This window comes from Alosa pseudoharengus, unplaced genomic scaffold (assembly GCF_046254945.1).
Source record: "Alosa pseudoharengus isolate Yale_2024_CS ecotype anadromous, Long Island Sound unplaced genomic scaffold, YU_APseudo_1.1 YU_APseudo_1.1_scf_2, whole genome shotgun sequence".
NCBI classification, from domain to species: domain Eukaryota; kingdom Metazoa; phylum Chordata; class Actinopteri; order Clupeiformes; family Clupeidae; genus Alosa; species Alosa pseudoharengus.
In genome coordinates this window covers 56,895,421-56,917,909 of record NW_027468663.1, presented here as the reverse complement: position 1 = coordinate 56,917,909, position 22,489 = coordinate 56,895,421, and the positions used below count along the sequence as shown (strand labels likewise).

At 41.5% G+C, this 22,489-nt stretch overlaps 1 protein-coding gene across 1 annotated transcript; it reads right to left on the bottom strand.

The window, feature by feature from the left end:
• Positions 1-212: 212 nt before the first annotated feature.
• On the bottom strand, positions 213-1,911 carry LOC143133594 (uncharacterized). Its single transcript, XM_076293343.1, has 7 exons — positions 1,809-1,911; positions 1,634-1,725; positions 1,406-1,510; positions 1,081-1,268; positions 820-984; positions 435-679; positions 213-310 (listed from the first exon to the last, which is right to left on the bottom strand). The coding sequence occupies exons 1-7, from the start codon at positions 1,909-1,911 to the stop codon at positions 276-278; spliced, it is 933 nt and encodes a 310-aa protein (XP_076149458.1). The 3' UTR covers positions 213-275.
• Positions 1,912-22,489: the final 20,578 nt, after the last annotated feature.

Genomic DNA, 22,489 nt, shown 5'->3' with positions numbered 1-22,489 from the left:
AAGTTGCTGTGTATTTTGCTTTTATGAAAATAAAATATTTTTGTTATGAGACCATTCATGCTGTATTTCTTATACATTACATCCACAAACTTATAATAAAAAAGGAGCTGTAGTAATTTACCTTTTGAAACACCAAATGACAGTAACATGGTCAATAATGTTATTTGCAATATATATTTATTTACAGAAAGTAACAAATTATGGTATTTACACCCATTTACACCACCCTTCCTTTTTCATGGTGCCTTTGAAGCAACATGGACCAGCAATAGGGATCATTCTAAATGCGCAGCCTCCTGGAAAGCTGCTCCTGTGGAAGACATGAGGTGCCATTAGACATACACACCATTTTATAGTTCAACATATTGTTATTAATCTGTACAGTGCTATTTCGCCTAGACTGAGTTACAGGCAAAGGCAAGTGCATCACATACCAAGACCTCTGCTGACTTGTGTCCGCATCAGCTCTGATATAGGGGGTGGAGGTATAGGGGGGACGACACGAAGTCTTCTTGGGTCATTGGGCCGAAGGCTCCTCCTTCGAGGCATCCCAACTCCACTCGTGAGTCTCTTGTTTATAATTTTCCCCTGCAGTTCTGAGATGTATTCATATGTTTTCTCAGATTTCAGGGCGTACAAGCTGTATCGTCTTGCATGTTTGTTGTACAGTCTTCGGAAACTGTAATGGCACAAAGGTAAACTATTACAGGTCAATTACTCATTACAACAACTGACAAACTGGAGAGCACATACCAATCCCAAACCACTGTGTGCCTGTGGGTTTACTTTACAAGACAATACTGCATGTATTAAACTTACATTTGTTTGCCCTCAGATGTAGTTCTTGTTGGTCTGTTGCAGTGGAAATTGTAGTCAAGAGCTGCCAGCAGAACTCTTGCCTCATAAACCGGGGGAGTGAAAGCAAAGCGCTTACTGGCATACATCAGAACATGGTTCTGGAATGACTCCAGGTCTGCTGTTGATCTGTTCGAATAGAAAAGAAATCACACACACATCCACATTAGTGTGTGCATACATACATACACACACACAATTTGTGTACAATGTTACATGCTTTACCTGAAACGCAGATATTTGTGGACATCCTTCAGCCAACGCTTGTTGAAAACAATGTCCACTAAGGCTTTGTGAGACTTAGAATCTCTCTCGATCCACTCCTTCCCTTCTCCCAGATCGCTGTGTTGGCAGCTTCCCATTTGCCACGTGTGGATGTTGCAGACATGGTGACAAATGCCAATCCAAAGTGCCTGTGCAAAAAATACAAATATAATACATAATATATAAAACAAATTGTTATACAGAAAAGGGTCCCCATAGTACAAATATATATATAGATATAGTGGGAGCTACCAGCTACAATCAGTACAATAACAATCCTGCTTACAAGGAACTGCTCTTTGGTGTCAGCAGTCTTGCAACACCACCAAAAATGGTTGACGATGTCCTTCAACCAGTGGAGGAGAATGGACTGTCCTTTCACCTTCCCTGCCTTTGGGAAATAAAAACAAAATACTGAGGTATTTCAGAAATTGTCCATGGAGAGCTAAGAAAATGCATATTTCATCCCAACAGTAAACTACAGCCAATGATTCCCATGAGTCTTGAAACTTACAGCAGCAAGTTTCTTGGCCAGATTCTTGGCACCGTGCCACATGTCCAGACTGTGATGAATTCCAAGGTCCTTGTATTTGCCTTTGTCTGGGTCTGTGAAGTGGGAAATCATAGCATTTCACAACATCTCTTTTTGCAATATTTGTATTCATATATGTTATCAGAGGAGCACTTACTCATAAGGGCTCCAATCTGGATATGAGCATCTGTGCAGATCTCCACCAGCTTTATCTCTCTGGAAAGCTTGTCCACAGTCTGGATAAATCCCTCCTTCTCCATGATGTTGGAGTTCCACGATGTATGCCGCTTGTCTATTGTTGCTACATGAATGATTTCCTTGGTGTCAAGCTCCATCGTGGTGTAGCTGCAGTACTGGGCACAATGCCCTGGTGAATCATTTCTGCCATCCCCTGTAAAAACCCAGGCATATTTCGTAGTAAGGTTATATAATAAACATATGTCATTGCTGCAAGTAATTTATACATGCACCATTTCAACATACCTAGCACCACAACGTCTTTCCCTTGAAGGCGACGGATGGCCTCGGTATTCCTTTCTTCCCAGTATTCCTTGACTGCGTCAACACAGTATGTGTCTTGGATTGTGCAAAATGTGTTTGGGTTCACCATGCCCATGTTCATGAATTTAAACAATAGGGAAACCTTCCCATAGTTGTTCCCCGACAACAAAATGTTGGTGGATAGAAGGAAATCCCCAGCTTGCATCCCAAACTTCATCACAGGCTGCGAATTCCATCTCCACAGGCTATGTCCATTGGGACATATCTAAAAGTCAGAGAAGATTGATAAATGGATTTGAATTATACAACACTGGCTGTCACAAGAAATGTGCTTGGTATTGCTACCAGTACCAGTTGTATTATGTTGTTACTGCCTGGACTTACCCATTCCGCAATCATTGCCGTGCCCTTATAAGTGATGTTGATGTGAAAGGGGGCAACACTATCACACACCAGACCAGTCCTGAGAACACCTGTACATCTGTCCACCGGCAGCTTCATTAGTGTGACAAGCTGCCTCAAGCAGGTCTCATACAACACTGCCGCTCGGACACAGATGATATCATCTACACATTGGACCTTCAAAGGGTCTGGGTAACTGGGCAACTCAACACTGGGCAAGGGCTCGTCAGTAGGGTCTTCATGAGCAGAAAGGTCATGCACAGTTTCATCAAGCCCAATTACAGGAAGATGGTCAACAGTCTGCACTGCCTTTAATGCTCCACCCATTCTGTGGAGGCAGAACACACGGGCACCATGTAAAAATGTATGACAAAACACAACACAAAATATGGCCAAGTAACAACAGATGAGCACACACCGTATAGAAATTGGTGGAAGATACTCTTCGTCGGAGCCGTCATCCCTCTCTCCATCATCTCTTTGATGGAATGCAGATCCTTCATCTGTCCAGTCGATTCTGTAAGAAATAACATATTTAGAAAAAAAGAACTTCCACACAGTACAAATAGTAACATACCGGTATGTCTATAGGGTGTACTACTTACACACTGTTCATGGGGTCATTGAACACATTTTCATCCACATCCTCCTCCGCGATGCTCATGTCATGTAGGCTTTGTAAAAAATATATATAAATGCTTATATCATGAAAATATACAATAGAGAACACATGTAGGGTTAGGATATAGACATTATGAGCATTGATGGGTTACCTCTGTTCAAGGCTCTCAATTTCAGGGGCTTCTGCAATTGCGCCAAGATGCTCATCTCTGAAATGAATAAGCAGAGTGTTTCACAACATATGACAGTACATAAAATGGTAAACACCAAATTATTAAAAATATAATTTTCATGCAGTGACTGACCTGTCTGTCCCACTAGAGATGCTGGACACTGCTGGAGTTAATACTTTAGAGGGCTTTCCTTTCAGTGGTGTTGATGTGACTGCTCGAAGTTCTCTCTCATAGCTGGACAAAAAAGAGCAGTATGTTTGAATGTCTCACTAAACCACAAACAAAGTGCATTCATTTTATGACAGTGAAGAAAATGTATTTTGGTAGATGCACCTCATATACATATAGTAAATTGACTAAAGTTCAATCAAAACAGTTCTGTCAGTTCAGTTTTGTATTGTTCTGCATGATAATGACTTTGACCCTCAGTCTGATCGATCAGTCTCTGGGCTGGCTGGTCTACCCTTCCCCCATTAGGTGTAATGACCTACCCTTCCTCCATTCATAAGTGTAATGGACTAGTCTACCCTTCCCCCATTCCCAGGTGTAGGCTACAGGTGAAAAACTTTCCCTTCAGACAATCTAGTAATTAGTAGGCTACGTCTAAAATTAATAAGACTACAGGACAGGCCTGAGGAGGTAAACGTCACCCTTGGAATTGGCTACTCCAGCATTATCAGATTAGGATACATTGTGTAGGCTACAAAGCAAAAGCAATGAAAAATAACTAGGCTACAATTTACAGTGCCCTTTCCCTTTGATCCGTCACAGCACACAGATTTATGTTATAGCCTAGACAATCCTTTTTCATCAACGCGAAAAGTATCCTAGACGTCATTCTAGCGTTATGCTATAGTTAGCCAAGCAACTGTAAAACTTCGAATTTACACCATAGACTGTATAGGTTTACACGAATAGGCCGAATTACCTGTCGAGAAGAAAGCAGGCAACTTCGGCGTCCCTTTTGAAATCCTTGCTCCTCATGAGCTCTTTCCATCTTGGAAAAGCCACTCCAATATTTACTTTGGTCTTGTTGTTTTTCCTGTCGCGTTGTCTTTTTAATTCTCGTTTTCGCTTCCTTGGTGACTCCTTTTCATGACCTCGAGAATATGTGTGATCCTCCATCTTCAACAACCTTTCAAATCTGCCGGCAGTCAGGAGTAGACTAATCTCCCCCTGCCATACGTCACGGTGCAGCTGAGTGAAGCCTAAAAGCGCGAAAGGCGAAGCTTGAATTTCCAGGAATGTCCCTCGTTGGCGAATGTATTTCAAAGATGGAGGCGCAACATGGATTCAGCCATCGCGCGACTCGCGCGTATGTATTTGGAATAGCAGATTCTACACTTACGAGAATACTTTGATTAGTAAGTGGAAGTAATTACACATGAATGAGCACATATTTTTGAAAGAACAAAAGGGTTTTTGCTTAGAATTAACTCAAAAAAATACACAATGTAGCTTTAACATGACATTTTCTTTCAGTGCGTTTAGCGGAGTTTGTTTATCAACATAAGCCTTATATTTCACATATTGGTTTGTGTTATGTTGTAGTAGGTCTAGGCCTAAACTTAGGCTAGCGGACACAGTGTTCTCTTTTGCCTTTTTAAAATAAAAAACTATTTTGAAAATTACAAATTGTGTGGGTCTTTGTCTGATAGCTTAAATATGAATCACAGACCAGGGCCAGATGAGCCCCAGATGTAGAATATGAGTCTGGGCCAGATCCGCACGAAATGCCATGGCAATATTAACTGTACTGGGCCAGTTCTGGCCCAGATCTGTCTCTGATCCGTAATTCCAACCTGTTCCGGTATTGGCCCGTTGGAAGAAATGACCCCGGGGCAGGTCCGTTTAGAGGATCTGCGCCAAATGCTAATGAAGATCTGGACCAAATCTGGACCAAATATATTTTGCTGTCTGGGCTTTGTGCCCCCCACCAAATATGCCCAACTGAAGGCCTTGCCCCTAAAATGGTGAAATTCCAAGCCCAGGGTGCTTGCTCTTTTTCCAAATTAAAATTCTAGACTTTTTCCAGACTTTTTTAAAACTGATTTTTTTTTTCCCAAGACCTTAACTTTATGTACTTGTATACTTGTGTGCCTACTCCTTACTTCATTGGTTGAGATTGTACCAACTGTGTTTATTAGAAATGTTAATTTTTATAGGCTAGTATTCAATGAACAAATGCATTATTCACAGTAAATTATGCTTTTACTGATGAAAACGTTTCAAAACATGAAAATCACAAGTACATGAATTTCACATCAAACAAGTGTCACAAAAACAAAACTATCTATAAAAAAACATGAATGGATGGATGAATGTATGTAGAATTCAGTCTCACTCACATATCATTTTTTTCTGTCCTTGACATGACTGAACTTATCTTTATGTTTTCATTTTAACTTCTGAACAAGCTGTATCACAACAACACTCACAAAACACGCACTTGGTTAGAACAAAAACTAAACTGCACCGTATGGCAAAGACTCTAATTTTTTATTTCATTTAACTTCAAATCCAGTTTCTTCTGGATATCATTTAGCTCCCCTTCCTTTTCTTTGGCAGCCCTCCTCATAGCATTTGACTGGGCTATCAATGGTACTTGACCAAGCTGCTCCGCTTTGGCAGCCAAATCATCAGCGGAGGACAAGAGGCCACTGATGTTCAACTCAATTCGTTTTTTTTTTTTTTTTTTAGTTCATCAACCTCTTCTAAGAGGGCCTTTCTCTTTTCTCCACGCTGCACGTCTTCTCTTTGCTTTTTTTCATCTTCTAAGAAAGACCGGTACTTCTGTCTAGCAGATGATGCTGAGAGGAGAAGTTCTTTTGTAATGGAGACATTTGTCAAACCTCCAACATAAGAGACGTGATCACTGATGATCCTCTGTGTGACAAGTGTTCTCTCCTTCATATTTTCTACCTCTATTTCTCTGTTCACAGAGAAGCCACGCTCAACTGATGCTTGTCCATGAGACAGCAAGAGGACCTTTCTCACCAAATCCCACAAGTTTTTCCACTCAGGTTTATTTCCCATATGTTTGTACATCAGGCAATCCAGTCTGGACTGAGGATCATAAGTCACAAACTCCTCATCAGCTCTACAGTATGTAGAGAAGTCACTGAACTGTTTAAGGATGTCATCACAGTTTCCCTCTTTCATTTGTTTGGCACTCACAAGGCGCTCTAGACAGACCTTTAATTTTCGTTTGCACTTGTCCGGATTCTGAACAATTTGTGTAGGGTCCACCCAGCCCAGATTTCGAACAAGAGAATATCTGAGTGGGCATTTCTCAAGTAATTTTGCAACTGCAGCCTGAACGAATGTCTTTGTGTTAGAGCGAAGGGTGAATACCTGCTTCTCTGACACCTTTTTCTTGGTTTTTAAGTCCTTGAGCATGCGATCAGCCACAAATCCCAAGTTCACTTTTGCTGCTTCTTTGTGGTTTCCACAGTCAGTCACATCAACACTGAAGAGCTTATCAGCAGAGGTTACCTGCTCCATCACATCCTCTTTGATAAATCTGTCCATAAGATCTGTAATGAGTTTGAAAAGGTCCTGTCCAAAAAAGGGCAATACTGGCCTGTCAGTCTGGTATTTCTCCAAAAGGGGTTGGAACTCTTTAGCAATTGAGAGGAATATGTTGGCCTTGGTGACAAACAATGGATCATCACAGCTTTCTGCAACGACAGAGAAAGATTTATTTTTAGGCTCTGGGAGTTGTTTAGCCCTAACACTAGCCACATACTTCTGAACGTGTGGCCAAATCTCTATTGCCCTTTCTGTTACAGGCAAATTCTCAAGCCAGCGATGTTGGCAGTACTGCTTTGGGAAGACATCGCTGCCAGTGACTTTTGAGTAGTCTTCACGCCTCGCTGGTGAATCCTTGAAGAGCCAAAAAAGAGAACTGAGTGTCTGCTCGACCCCCCATTTGGTTTTTGCACTTCCAGCCTTAAACGCATTATGCATAACATGGAGGCCACAGCTACCAATATTCACCAATTTGCTGCCTGTTTCCTGCTCAATGTTTTCCGTTAACATGTCATACACCTTCCAGTTGACAGCTGGACCGTCCATTGATAGCTGAAGGATTCCATGTGTTCCAACTGCCTCACAGGACTTTTGAAGGCACGTGTGCAACTCTGTTGCAGTGGCATGTCCTATAAACTGTGAGTCAAAGTATCTTGACCTAACTTCATCACCATCCCAAAAGCGAATGTGGATATCCACCTGCTTTTTCTGAAGATTGTCATTTAAACTTTCATCAAATAAGAGAACATATTTATCTGAAGCTCTAATCTTTGCTTTTAAAATCGACCTAAAGTGTGGGGCAATTCCAAAAGAGGATAGATATGCTGCCTTTGATTCAGCACATGTGAATTTTTTTGCAATACCACTGTCTGGAAACATCAACTGAAAGACATTGCTGACTCCATTGCAGCTCTTGAATGAGTTGTGTTTGGTTACCAGCTCCAGTACCCAGTAAATCTCAGCAGTAAGAACTTCAGTGCCTTGCATAAAACTTGCTATTGAGGAGGTTGCAGGAGATGCTGGAGTTCCAGTTGATGCAGTCACACTTGAAGCAGGGGCAGGAGTACTAGCTGACGCGCTGAAACAAATAAATATTTATTTTAAAAATTACGCTATGATGTTTACAAAAATAAAACAATTCTAATATAAGTTAAAGCAATCTAAACAATACCAAATGAATGAACTGTATTGGAGGCAAACTAGGCAACATTTTTAATGTTAATTATCCAGCTTTGCAGTTACTTTATATTCCGCAAATACAACACTTGCCAGCCAACAAAACGGAAACCGAATGAAACTAAAATTGCATCCGTCAACATAACAACAAAAATGATCACTGGTTCCTGTTACTGCTTGGTCTGCAAACAAATCCAATAAATCCAAATCAAAAAAGATTGGTATTCATAATAATAATCATAACATGTAATTTAATATTACTTTTGGTATTAATTAATTTTGCTAATATTTTATTACATCAATATTATTCTCATATAAGATGAATTCCTGTGTCTACAGAAATCAACATTACTGTTGTGAAAATTACTTGCATGAAGCATTCCTACTAATCCACAAGATGGCACCAGAGACCACAACTTGATTATTCTGCGAAATTAGACTTGACTTTTCAGAATCGCTGAAACTACACACACCAAAACAAATGAATTCTACAAAATCATAGTGCTAAAATGGCACATCATATTTGAAACGATTTCACTGATAGTAACAATCTAGGACAGTATGGTAGCTAGTCTCCTTTGCTAACACTAGATCCTCCATTTCTGATTAAACCCTGGTGAATTCAAAATAGCCTAAAAATATTTCTGATCAAACCAGTCCTCACCATTTGAAACTGGGTGGCAAAAAGATAAGCTTATGTCACTGAACATGCGTTCTATTCGCAAAAACCGTATTACTAATGAACTAGTAACTGAAATATTACCATACAATTAACTGCTAAGTTATAGCTAACGGCTACGTTACAGCTAGCATAGCCGCTTAGTATGTTCAGCTAGTCGCACACGTTACACCAGAGAACCATAATAAACGAGCTCTGGATATTTTGACGACAGTATTTTGACTACGTGCATTTACAAGCTCTCTTACCTGGACTGTGGAGCAGTTCTTGACTGAAAAAAGCTGGACGCTGGTGGTGATGTCAATACACTGGCTGCCAGACTTGAGTGTTTCTTGCTTTGAAGATGGCTCACCAGTGCTGCCTCTCCCATGCTGACAATGTCAATGTTTTTAGCGCAATATTTGCAATATGCTTTTGTGTTTGATTTAGGGTCCGGTGCAATCCAGTCTTTAAATTTCGGGTGTTGTAGCCATAAATTCGAAAACACGCAACGACCCATTTTTGTTGACCACTAGGTTAGCTATGTGTCAATAGACCTCAGCAGTGACATCACGAAAATGTGCCAGACTGGGCTAAGCAAGCGTTGATTGGATATCATTCCATTAGGCTAATACAGTACGTGACCAGTTAGTAAAATTACAGTTTTATAGCCTACCTTACTATTTCTCATTTCACAATGCCTTTGAGCATACTGTAAAAAAAATTTTTTCCATACTTTATTAAGACTTTCACACAAAATTCAAAACTTTTCAAGGTCTGGAAAACAGTATTTCAAAATTCCATACTTATTAAGACTTTCAAGACTTGCGCAAGCACCCTGCAAGCCTGGTTCTAAGTCAAACGGAGGGGTGTCCTTGAAAGACCTCACTATTACATGTGCTAGGCTATATAAATAAACTTGACTGCTTATTTTTTCTCTCATAATATGCATGAGAACTGATCACTTTCACAATGAATGTAGGCCTATGTAAGACTCAGGGCTCTCAAGTGTCACGCATTGAGCGTGCGTGACAGTCACTCATTTCGGTCTTTAGTCACTCACTCCCGCCACACATTGTATTTCTCAGGCAGAAAAAATATTTATGATATATTTAATATGCTGCAGCGCCCAAATGTCTATGGCTGCGCAGGCATCAAGCGCGTCTCCCTGGAGTTCTTAGACGATTCTGCCACTTATCAGCCAATCAAAAAAAGAAAGGGCCTACACATTAGCCAATCAGAAAATAGCACTACTGTATCTGGGCAGAATCTGCGTGATTCTGCTACCGCGAAAATTTCGTTCACCCACTGGAGCTTCGCGCATCACTTTGAGCATAGGCCTAGGGCTAGGCTAAGTCATCTTTTAATGTTACAACAAATTCACAAATTGTTTGACACAAACAATGACAACTTGACTGCTGTTAGAGAAATGTTTCCCAGATAATTTGCATCAGTTGTTCATGAGTGTCTGAACTTATCCAATAGCTACAGCCTGTTCACCGACAACACCTGCTGGGGGTCGTTTCTAGAAAAGTTAGCAACGACGTTGCTCAACCACCATGGTACGACGCAACTTGCGACCAAACAACGACACTGTTACACCTGTTTCCAGAAAGCATCGTACCTGTGTCGCAATTCGCTACCTCCGACGTTCGAACACTAGTTCCAACAACGTTGTTGATGATGCAGCCATACATATCATTGGTGGAAACAGTGGCAACGTGTAATACCCCACCCCCTAGAAATGTTCTGTCACGGCCTATGTCGACATTTTTCTAATCTAAACCGAGTGATTAATGCTGGCACTGTCATTGCCATCAGCCAAAACCTAAACCTATTGCAAGCATATAAAACAGTTAACTTAAGCAGACCAATATGAGTCATTATTTGTGTTAAATATCTATGTTGGAAAAAATAGCCTATATAGCCTGGACAAATCTATGGGTATCCCATAGCTTGTCAACTGTCCCGTGGCTTAACGGGAACGCGTCAGTGCACTGTGCGCTCGGCCGGAGTTCGCATCCTATCTCTTCTTTTCATCTCTGAGAAAGAGTAGGTCTACGAGACACAACAATAGGTTTTGACCATACATATTTATGTATATAGTTACTATACATCAGTCAAAAACAATTGAATCTACGTGTCACACTAGTTCACCTGCAGGTAGCGAGAAGCAAGAGGACAATCTCACATCATAAGAAAATCGAACCTACAACGTTGGGATAATAAGTCATCTGCTTTAGCCACTACACCATTTAACACTACTGTTGTTAGGGACTGTGAAGATTATAATACTAAAAGCAAGGCAATACTTTAATTAACATAAATAGCAAGAATGAGCCAAGTAGGGGAGCAGCGTCTTAATCAAAATTAAGCTACAGGATAGATAAATCATTGAGTCACGAGATAAACATTCACTTTGCAAATTTTGCTTAGGCGGTTGTGATTTTTGGTTAGGCGCTCCAGACACCAACAGGAACTACCAAGGAACTACCAAGGAACGACACAAGTGCGACTGCCTAGGGACAGTAGTTCAAACGACCAAACTTTGCGTCCTTGTTTGCGATTGAGAGTTCGAACTACCCTTTCTAGAAACACCAAATCCAAGAAGGATGGAGCGAACTACCAAGGTTGCGACGCAAGTTAGCAAACGATGCTTTCTAGAAACGACCCCCAGAACAGTCTAGGCCTAGTCATATTTTCGTTATCACACGATGACAGACATATTGTCACATTATCAGGCTTAAAGTGTTCAGGCACCGTGCCTAAATTCAGGCGTGAGCTGGTATGCTTAAGATTTGAAAATAGGCAATGAAACAACAGTATATATGACGTCCTCATAAATGTCTGATAACTTCAGGCACATACATTTTTATTGCTTTAAGTCTTGCTTTAGGCTATAAACATCTCTCTCTCTCTCCAAATAGGCTTAATCATTTTATTAGCACTAAATAAATAAAAGTTAATAAATAGTAGGCTAAATAAATTAAAGTGAATTGCATAGTCGGTGTTATAGGTCACTTTTAAAATTTTGGCATATTGCATAATTATATCCTGGCCATGAATGCATTAATCATTGCATCTGTCTTTGAAAAATAAAAGAGCAATCCTCTCATTCGCCTTGACAGGAAAGCCTCCTAAAAAGGCCAGGTTAGAGGATGCTTGCACAGAGAAGGTGCAAGGTACCTTCAATATGGGGGTCAAATCTGTTCAGCAGAGGGAGGGGAACCACATTCTGAAATAAAAATTGGGGAATTGTCGTCTGGGTGGCACTAGCAGGAGATAAAGCGAATGACCTATTGACCTGTATTGGCACAATGGAATTACACTGTCAACGCAAAAATTGTTAGGCTGAAAAAACTAAAAAATGTCTATCTTCAATATGGGGGTCATCTGTTCACCAGAGGGACAGGAATGACATTAAAATATAAAAATTGGGGGAATTGTCGACCGCGTGGCAGCAGCAGGCCTCAAAGCGAATGACCTTTTAAACTGTATTGGCACAATGCAATTACACTGTCAATGCAAAAGTTGTTAGACTGAGAAAACTAAAAAAATTCTATCTTCCATATCAGGGTCATCTGTTTATCAGAGGGAGGGGAAGCACATTCTGAAAAAAAATTTGGGGAATTGTCGTCCGCGTGGCAGCAGCAGGCCTCAAAGCGAATGACCTTTTGAACTGTATTGGCACAATGCAATTACACTGTCAACGCAAAAGTTGTTAGGCTGAGAAAACTAAAAAATGTCTATCTTCCATATCAGGGTCATCTGTTCATCAGAGGGAGGGGAACCACATTCTGAAAAAAAATGTGGGGAATTGTCGTCCGCGTGGCACCAGCAGGCCTCAAACCGAATGACCTATTGACCTGTATTGGCACAATGCAATTACACTGTCAACGCAATACTTGTTAGGCTGACAAAACTAAAAAAATGCTATCTTCAATATGGCGGTGACACCCGTATATGACACAATATATGAGTTTATAGTAAAATCGCATGTCAAATATTCACATTCTATAGCGCCCCCTAGAAATCCAATTCCTAGAAATCCAATATTTCCTATATTTGGCTCCACCTCCTGGCAACACAAAAGCCATTAGATGTCCCAAATTTGACAAACTAGTTTGTTATCATCCCTTGTATCAAAATATGTGCCACATGCTGGCACTATCTTGAATTAACTGATGTAATCCTATCAAGGCCTGTCTGACCTATGCAAATTATGGCTATCTAAACCTAGGGTTAGCATTTCTAACTTGTATAGCTCATAGACAGACTAAATTTGGCATGTGACATCTATGTATGACATACAATACATGAGCTAAGTAAAATCACAACTCACACATTCACAGACTCTATAGCGCCCCCTAGAAATCTACATTTTCCAATCTTTGGCTCCGCCTCCTGACAACATACAAGCAGCTGGAGGTCTCAAATTTCACAAACAAGTTTGTTATCATTCCCTGTATTGAAATATGTGCCACATGTTGACATTTCAGGAAATAATGGGTGTGACACTTACCTAGGCCTGTCTGGCCAACATGGGTATCTAAATTGTAGTTTCTGAGTATGTCCGTTGCATCAAACTTGCCATGGCAGGTAAGGTCAGTGAAACTGGGATTATTTCAGCACAGCACACCTCTCTGTATCATAATCAATGAAAATATGGATGTTTTAATGGTTTGTGTATGATTTAAGAACTTTTGTTGGTCAACATCGGTCAAAAATATGCTTTCTGAACAGCGATTTCTGAGGATTTCTTGGCCTCAAAATTCCCACAGCATCTAAGATAAGTGAAATTGTGTTTATTTCTTTATTTCAAACTATGGATGTTTTGATGGTTTGAGTATGATTTAAGAACTTTTGTTGATCAACATTTGTCAAAAATATGCTCTCTAAATGGCGGTTTCTGAAGCTTTTTTGTCCATCAAAATTCCCACAGCATCTAAGATAAGTGAAATTGGGTTTATTTCAGCACAACACACCTCTGTGTATCACAATCAATGAAAATATGGATGTTTTAATGGTTTGTGTATGATTTAAGAACTTTTGTTGGTCAACATCGGTCACAAATATGTCAATAGGTCATTTGCTTTGATGCCTGCTGGTGCCACGCGGACGACATTCCCCCCATTTTTTTTTCAGAATGCGGTTCACCTACCTCTGATGAACAGATGACACCGATATGGGAGATAGACATTTTTTAGTTTTCTTAGCCTAACAACTTTTGCATTGACAGTGTAATTGCATTGTGCCAATACAGTTCAAAAGGTCATTCGCTTTGAGACCTGCTGGTGCCACGCGGACGATAATCCCCCCAATGTTTTTTCAGAATGCGGTTCACTATACCTCTGATGAACAGATGACATCGATATGGGAGATAGACATTTTTTAGTTTTCTTAGCCTAACAACTTTTGCATTGACAGTGTAATTGCATTGTGCCAATACAGGTCAATAGGTCATTCGGTTTGAGGCCTGCTGGTGCCACGCGGACGACAATCCCCCCAATGTTTTTCAGAATGCGGTTCACCTACCTCTGATGAACAGATGACACCGATATGGGAGATAGACATTTTTTAGTTTTCTTAGCCTAACAACTTTTGCATTGACAGTGTAATTGCATTGTGCCAATACAATTCAAAAGGTCATTCGCTTTGAGGCCTGCTGGTGCCACGCGGATGATAATCCCCCCAATGTTTTTTCAGAATGCGGTTCACCTACCTTTGATGAACAGATGACACCGATATGGGAGATAGACATTTTTTAGTTTTCTTAGCCTAACAACTTTTGCATTGACAGTGTAATTGCATTGTGCCAATACAGGTCAATAGGTAATTCGGTTTGAGGCCTGCTGGTGCCACGCGGACGACAATCCCCCCATTTTTTTTCCAATAATAATTCCATTGTGTAATTTGATTATGCCAATACAGGTCAGTTCGGTTTATTGCTTGGTTATACCACAGACGACAATACCCCCAAACCCCCCAATAAGAAAAAAAGACAACATCCAACATGGCTTTACATTTTCTACATTTTACTACTATGAGCAGTAATACAAGCATACACTAAAATGCTACTATGAACTAGCCTGGCGGGCCATCCTATATCATTGACATGTATAGTCTGGCATCGAATCATTCACCTCGCTTAATCCAAGGGGCGGGCAGAGAATTGTCTTTCAAACTGCCTAGGCATGCAATAGGCCAGCGCTACGACCGTATCCGGTCGGCAAAACGGCAAATACATCCTTCTTCGAAAGGAATGACTTAAGTGCATTGTGTTGATCTACTTTTTTAAAGAAAAGCACAAGTCCAACTCCTCCAAAGTTGACGCCAACGCCGATTCAAACAACCGCTCTTCGTTTGCCATAGCCACCTTCCTTGTTGTTCACCGTCGCAGGATGTCGTTATCCTGTTAAGCCCGCCTTAAGACTCTCTAACGAAATAGAGCGCTGTGATTGGCCGTCATCCACGGTGTTAAGCCAATAGAAATTCCTATGGTTCGATACTAGACGTACAAGCTGAGCAAATTAATTTGCCGCCGCTAGGGTGCGTCTAGATTTCTAGGCTAACTATGCACCATAAGGACAGAGAAACAGAAGTAGGTATAAAACACATCAGCATCAGCCATTATTGAAGGAAATGAGTGGAATGAACAGCAACAGATACAACTTTGTACACAGCTACATTGTTCTGTGGAGTGTCCATGGCATACAGCATCTTCTTAAAGGTTTAAAGATGCTGTAGGGGGGGGTGATGGGCAGCACAAGGCGGTTGGCATCGGGCTGGGGCGGGTAGCTGGGGCTGGTAGCATGAAGACGGTGGGGGGCAGCATGAAACACATGGCGAGTACAGTGTCCTAGGAGGTGGTGAACACACACACACACACAGGGTTAATACTGCAGAATTTGATATTGAATTTAAGGCATAATTCAAGGCTTTTTCTGTGCCCCTGCTCTGACAACCACTCATCAACAAATAACTGTTTCATCCACTGCTATTTTTATAAAATTATTATAAAATATAATACAATGCTGATGATTAATTCATGTATGTGTTACTCACTTTGAGCAGGCAAGCCTACCTTTTAGCGCGAGTATTGTTGATATCAATGTCAAGAGACCATCACGCTATTTTGTGCTATGCTTTCCCATCGCGAGTAGCGATTTATTTCTAAGCTTAAGCATCTACAATGTCAAGAGATCGCGAGTAGCGATATGTATTAATGTGAAGAGACCATCACGCTATTTTGTGTTATTATGCTTTCCCATCGCGAGTAGGGATTTATACCTTTTATCGCGAGTAGCGATATATATGTATATTCTCGGGGGTTTATTTTGAATTTTTAACGTCTCCCATCCAGACAATCAAACAGGATGTGTGCTTCTTAGCAAAACCTTAGGCTGCTGTCTCCCTAGTCTGATCCAGCCAGATTCGGGCAGAGAGAACCAGTTATCCGCGAGTGAGATCATCAGTGAGTGTTAATGGTGATTTGGTCACGAGACATACATTGCTTGAAATAACAATTAAAAGAACATCCCCATCAGTTCTCTTAACTCAAATAAGCATGACAAAATTCGTGAAAACAATGTCCAGTTTTGCTGCTGTTAAATAAGCCGAGAGTGAAGCGGAATTAGCTAGTAATTACGTTACGTTGTTACAGTGTAGTTGACTGTCTGTCCTTTTAACTTTTGACAATGTGACTGAAGATGTATTTCCTTAATAGCGTGACAGTTATAGCAGTGAGACGTATCATCTCTCCCCGGCCTGTTATTTTGAAAGCGTATGTTTTACAATTTGCAGTATGACGTTATCCATTGCTAACATAGACTAGCTAACCACAAAGCTAGTTAATGCTATGAATATCAGTGGAAGACCGCTAACATTAACATTAATGAGCTTGGAAACCACAACGAAATTATTCTGCCTAAATAAAGTAATGATTTATTACTAGTATATCTGTAGTTACAGTCCCTGCATTGTAAAATGTAAATTAGACGTGAGAGGAGTGAACATTTAGACATAGAGAAAAAGTATCAAACGTAGCTTGTGCAAAACGTAGCTTGTGCATAAAAGTTAGCTTTTCTTTTACACGTGTGTGAAATCCAATGACACCAAGTGTGCGCTTCAGACTGTCGTTCAGCCGCAGCAGAGTTACATAATGGATTTAGATCACTAAATAGTATGTTTTAAAAGGCAGGCAGCAACTGATGATTGAAAATGGTTTGATGTAGCTTGATGGAAATAATTTTAAAAGTGCAGGTAAAGGGATAAGCAAGCTGACATTGTAATTATAAGGTAGCTTATACATGGATTTCTATGGAACGTCACGAAAACATGCGTGCGCAACCAAGAGGCAGAAAGCACCACAGAACAGCATAGAGCAATGCAAAAGAGCAAAAGAATAAAATGAGTTTTTGTGCTGAAAACTGCACCAATTCGAAATCACGATGGCTAGAGAATGTTAAATATGTTCAATATCCCTAACGGAATGCATGTCTTCGCCAAAAATGACAAAATACGATGTTATATTAATAATCCAAATGAACGTCAAACTTTGAAATATAGTCTGAAATGAGATGTTATTATCATTGAGACAACAGGGGTATACAAAAAAATCCGATTGTAGCTTACAGCAGCCGACTATTTAGGTTAAGTTTATAACGTTGTGGACGGCCACCAAGCGTCTTCTGCCTCGCGGCTGCGCGCGCATCTAGTTTTGTTGGTAAACGGGAAACCCGTGTATAAGGCAATAGGGACTAATTATTACACACGCACACTCAAACATTTAAGAGTGACCTTAATCTTGTTTAATGATAATACAAACTAGAATCGCGGTTCCGAGGAACTGCAAGAGTGGGTTTGATCAGTGGCATTAAACTCGGCCTCATCCAAGGATTACAACGGTACCTCATTTATGAAAATCGGGCACAGGGATCAAAAGTTATCTGCATTAACGCAACATCCAATAAGCTAAAACGCATAAATAACATGGTTGCTATGCTGGTTGCTATGGTGGTCACTAGGTTGACATTACAGGGGTGGTTTCTAGGTTGTTGCTAGGGTAATTAGTTAGTTGCTAGTAAGCCATCTTAAGCTGACTGCATAAAGTGATTTTTTTAAGAGATACATTTTCAAACCAGAACTGTGTATAGGTCATGGTTAAAAACGTATCAGAATCTCAGAAATAATCACGTAATGCAGCCAGTTTAAGATTTTTTAAGAAGTCAGATTTTTTAAAGGCAATCAAATTTCTGCTGACTCTCTTCTGGCTGCGGTTAAAGGCCAGCGCCTCCTGAGAGGCCTGAAGGGTCAGTTCTGAGGTTGTTGGCTGCTGGAACTGAAAAATGGACTGCATTTTCTTAAAAGACAATGTGACTGAATGTGACTGAAGTGCGGGCAAAGTTTGCACAGAAATGTACGATTTTTCCCACCCTCATCGACCTTGTCATAAAACTTGTTTAAATGATCACACGACGCCTCCTTGCTGCTTTGTCGTCTACATCAGCCTTTCTCAAACTTCTTTGACCTGAGGCCCAGTCAAGGCATACTTTGGGGTCATAGGGCCCACCTACATGAACCCACCCCCTCCTCCCACCCCCCCATCAAATTGTAATGATATCATAATTATTATTATTTTTATACTATATTGCTATACATGCACTTCAAAACAGTCAATGTTTAAAGTGCTAAGATTGTTCACAAAAGTTTGTGAAAGCATGCACATCAGAGTACTGCTTTACTAATGTAAAATATAATTAGGCCTACAGTTTCATTGTTTTTGCATTGTTGCATGATTGATATGCTATTTAATTACATTTCATTTGAATGCCTGAATGTAAGAATTCAGGAAACACAATACCAGCTTTTAACATTTCTGTTGTTTAGGCTACTAGTTTATGTAAATCACATAACACATGAACTGTTTACATACTACTGATAGCCCATTACTGTACACAATAATACTGTGCCCATTCATAAACATCAGGCGTCTTGTTTACACATTTAAACCATATTTGCACTTCGAATTTCGACTCCAAATTGTAGTAACTACATCTACGAAGTCTAAGGAAGATAACCATGTAGTCTGTTCAAAGATAAGATACATTTTGACAGAACTACAGACTTCGTGAAAGTAGTACCTAAAATGACTCCATTCACTTCATTGCAAAATCGCGGTTGTTCTGTTTACACATTAAAACCATATTTACACTTCGAATTTCGCTTCCAAATTGTAGTAACTACATCTACGAAGTCTAAGGAAGATAACCATGTAGTCTGTTCAACGATAAGATACATTTTGACAGAACTACAGACCTCGTAAAAGTAGTACCTAAAATGACTCCATTCACTTCATTCCAAACGGGGTCATCCCTATGTTCCCCGGGTCCTATGACCCTTTTTTGAAAAAAAGGGTCCTATGTTCCATAGGCGGAGTTTGACATTCGAGCCAGGGGGGGCAGACAAAAAATAAATAAATAATTGTAGCAGCTGAGACCTGGCCTACCACCTGGGGAACACCGCATGAGCACATATGGAGAAAACAAACATGCTAAATAATGATAGCCTATATATAATTACATTGTAACAATTTAACAATTCGTCCTCATGAAATCCAATGCAGCACGGTTGTCTTGAAACGCAATAGACAGGGGTGTCGCCTAGCAGTTGAAAACATTCGGGGCTTAGCCCATAGAGTTGCTGCTCACTTTTGATAAATTAATCCACCGCCTCTAGCCTCATTTGCCCCACATTGATTGAATATTTTGTACAATCATATTTTGTCAATTAAAGAATGTAATGACCTGTTGCCATCTTGGCACTTCTGTTTGCTATTAAAAACGAACTATATAGCCTAGTGTAACGGATGCCAGCTAGCTTAGCTGTGCTTGTGGAACGTTGGTAAACCTCCGACGCCTCAAGAATGCTGCTGGCATGCGAGCCACCTAGCAGAGTGGAGTTTGAAATAACAAGATGCATCGGTTCATGCATGCTTAGCTTAAGGAGAACGAGTCATTGAAAACTCAAATTCGATTCTACAAAGGCAAAGTAAGTAAACTGTAGGCTATTGAGTGCAGGGCAGACTTAAATCATAGCGAGAACTCCAAGAATCAAAGGAAGTGTTCACCTACAGTCTGATGCCTCTCCAAAAGCAGAAACGAAGCGCAATCACGCCATTACGTTAAGACATGTTAAGAAAAAAAATATTCATATTTTGCTGTAATCCAATGACAAGAAAAAAAGTAATCCACATCGATCAGTAGGCCTAGATGCACTAAAAGGGTAATCTAGCCAGGCCTACGCGCGTCACATTCACCAGCCAGTTAAACAGGTGAACAAGGCGTTGCCACTTTGCTGTTTAAACAAAGTGGAATAAAAAGTCCAAATCTACACACAACGCAAAATCAATTAGTAAGCTGACAGGACATTTATATACATGGCATTTAGGCAACCTTTATTGCAACGTTGGCACGGCAAGATGTCCATACTAGTGCAACAGTAATTTTCGCGTTTTTTGCGTCCTGCGTCAGGTTGGCCGTAATGTCACTTTTCAATGTAAAGGATCGCAAGAGAAGAAAAACTGGCTGCTCCCGTTCTCTATTGTTGTTTTGTGTTGTTTCAATTATTTTAAAAATATCTGGTCATGCCAGACGTATTTCACAAATTTTTGAAACAATGCAATTACCCGTTTCCACCAGGGGGGGCAGTGCTTCCCCTGCCCCCCCACTAACTCCGCGTATGCTATGTTCCCCGCTGCTTCCAAGTAGACTGCAGCTGCACGTCAAGGCGCGGGTTGGTAAAGTGCTGTCGCGCGTGTTTGAGCTCCGAGTCGCCTCTTCTTGGAGGAAGAGCGCATGTTTGAATCTGCAAGCACGTTCACTAATTTTATTTCTCCTTTATTTTACTAGGGTAGTCACATTGAGGCAGTTGCCTCTTTTCCAAGTGGGCCCTAGCCAAGAGAGCAGCATAAACGCAAAACACACTATATAGGACTCACAATACAGACAGAAACAAACAAATCACAAAAGACAGCATATCCACAAATAGCAAAGCATGAAAGATTAAGACATAAAAACATGCAGGACATAACCATGCAGATATAGAAATATACAGGACAAAACAAAAACATGCAAGCAAGACAAACAGAACTCATCAAATGGCAAGACATCTGCAACACCATACCAGACTGCACAAATGCACAACACTCAGCAAGAAAGGCAAGAGAAAAACATAGCGTACAGGGCAACAGATAGATACAGTTTCAGAGATAAAGCACACAACAAGGACATAACAAAAAGCATAGACCAAAGCAGACATAGTAGGCACAAGATGAACATAAGACATGCTACACTGAATTTGTTCAATATATTGTAGCGTTTTACCAAGAGCCAGAGTTTCATTAACTGGTTTATTGAACAAAGCACACAATGCAGCATGTAACACACAGCGGCCCGTGTCAGGCCCAGAACGCAAAGAGGCAGAACTTCCTCGAACCGTAGACTATATTCCTCGGGGGTTCCCACCCCCCTCTCGACAGGCTGCCAACCATGAGCGTGCCCGGGGTTACGCATAGCACGGTCGCTACATTACCCCCCCGCATCAAAGTTCCTCGACCCTGAGGGAACAACAAATACACACAACACAACACAACACAACAACTTTAAACAAAGTCTTTCAGATGGGCCGGCGCCTCTGGGGCCGAGCAGGCACCGCCATAACACGTGTGGGAGAGAGTGGCACTGGGGAGAGGGGTGAGGTGGGAATGTCCGAATGTGTGTCTGTGTGCCCATTTGTGGGCGTGTGTAGGGCCCGGTGCCCCTCCCGCTGAGTGAATGCAGGGTGAATAGTGTCTGGGAGGGGGCTGTTAGGGGGGGTCTGTGAGGGCCTGTGTGGGAGCTGGGGGTTAGCATCTCCGTGGTAGGGGGCCAACCTGTCTCTATGTATGGCCACTCGTCTGCCACGTGGGGGTAGCTGTACTCTGTACACCACCTCCCCTAGACGCTCCAACACTCTACAGGGGCCTACCCAGTCACTGTCCAGCTTGGGGCAACGACCTTTTTTTCTCTGCGGGCTGTGGACCCAAACCAGCTCCCCTGGTTCCAGGTGGCGGCCCTTGTAGTGTAGATCGTAGTTTCTGCGCTGCCTCGCCCCTGTGCTTTGCAGCTGTACGCGTGCAAAGTCGTGGGCTGTCTCTATGCGGTCCTGCAGTCTCCTGGCATACTCTCGTCCTGGGGGCACAGCTGGGGTGTCAGGAGGGAGGCCAAAGGCCATTGCTGGTGGGGTGCGGAGCTCTCTACCCAGCATGAGCAGGGCTGGTGTGCAGGCTGTAGATTCTTGGACGGCGGACCGACAGGCCATCAGCACGAGCAGGAGGCGCTTGTCCCAGTCGCGTTGATGTTTAGCAGTGATGATGGCCAGTTGCTGGATCAGGGTCCTGTTGAAGCGTTCTACTAAGCCATCGCTCTGCGGGTGTAGGGGGGTGGTGCGAGTTTTGTTTACACCCAGTCTATGACACAGGTCGGCGAATACTCGTGACTCAAAGTTCCGCCCCTGGTCACTGTGTATGGTTTGGGGCGTCCCAAAACGGCAGACCATACCCTCCAGTAGAGCTTCAGCCACAGTTTCTGCCTCCTGGTTAGGGAGGGCATAAGCCTCGGGCCACTTAGTGAAGTAGTCCATTACTGACAGCACGTACCTGTTCCCGCTGTCAGTGACCGGGAGTGGACCGACTATGTCCACCCCGACTCTTTCCATGGGTGCGCCGACCGGAAACTG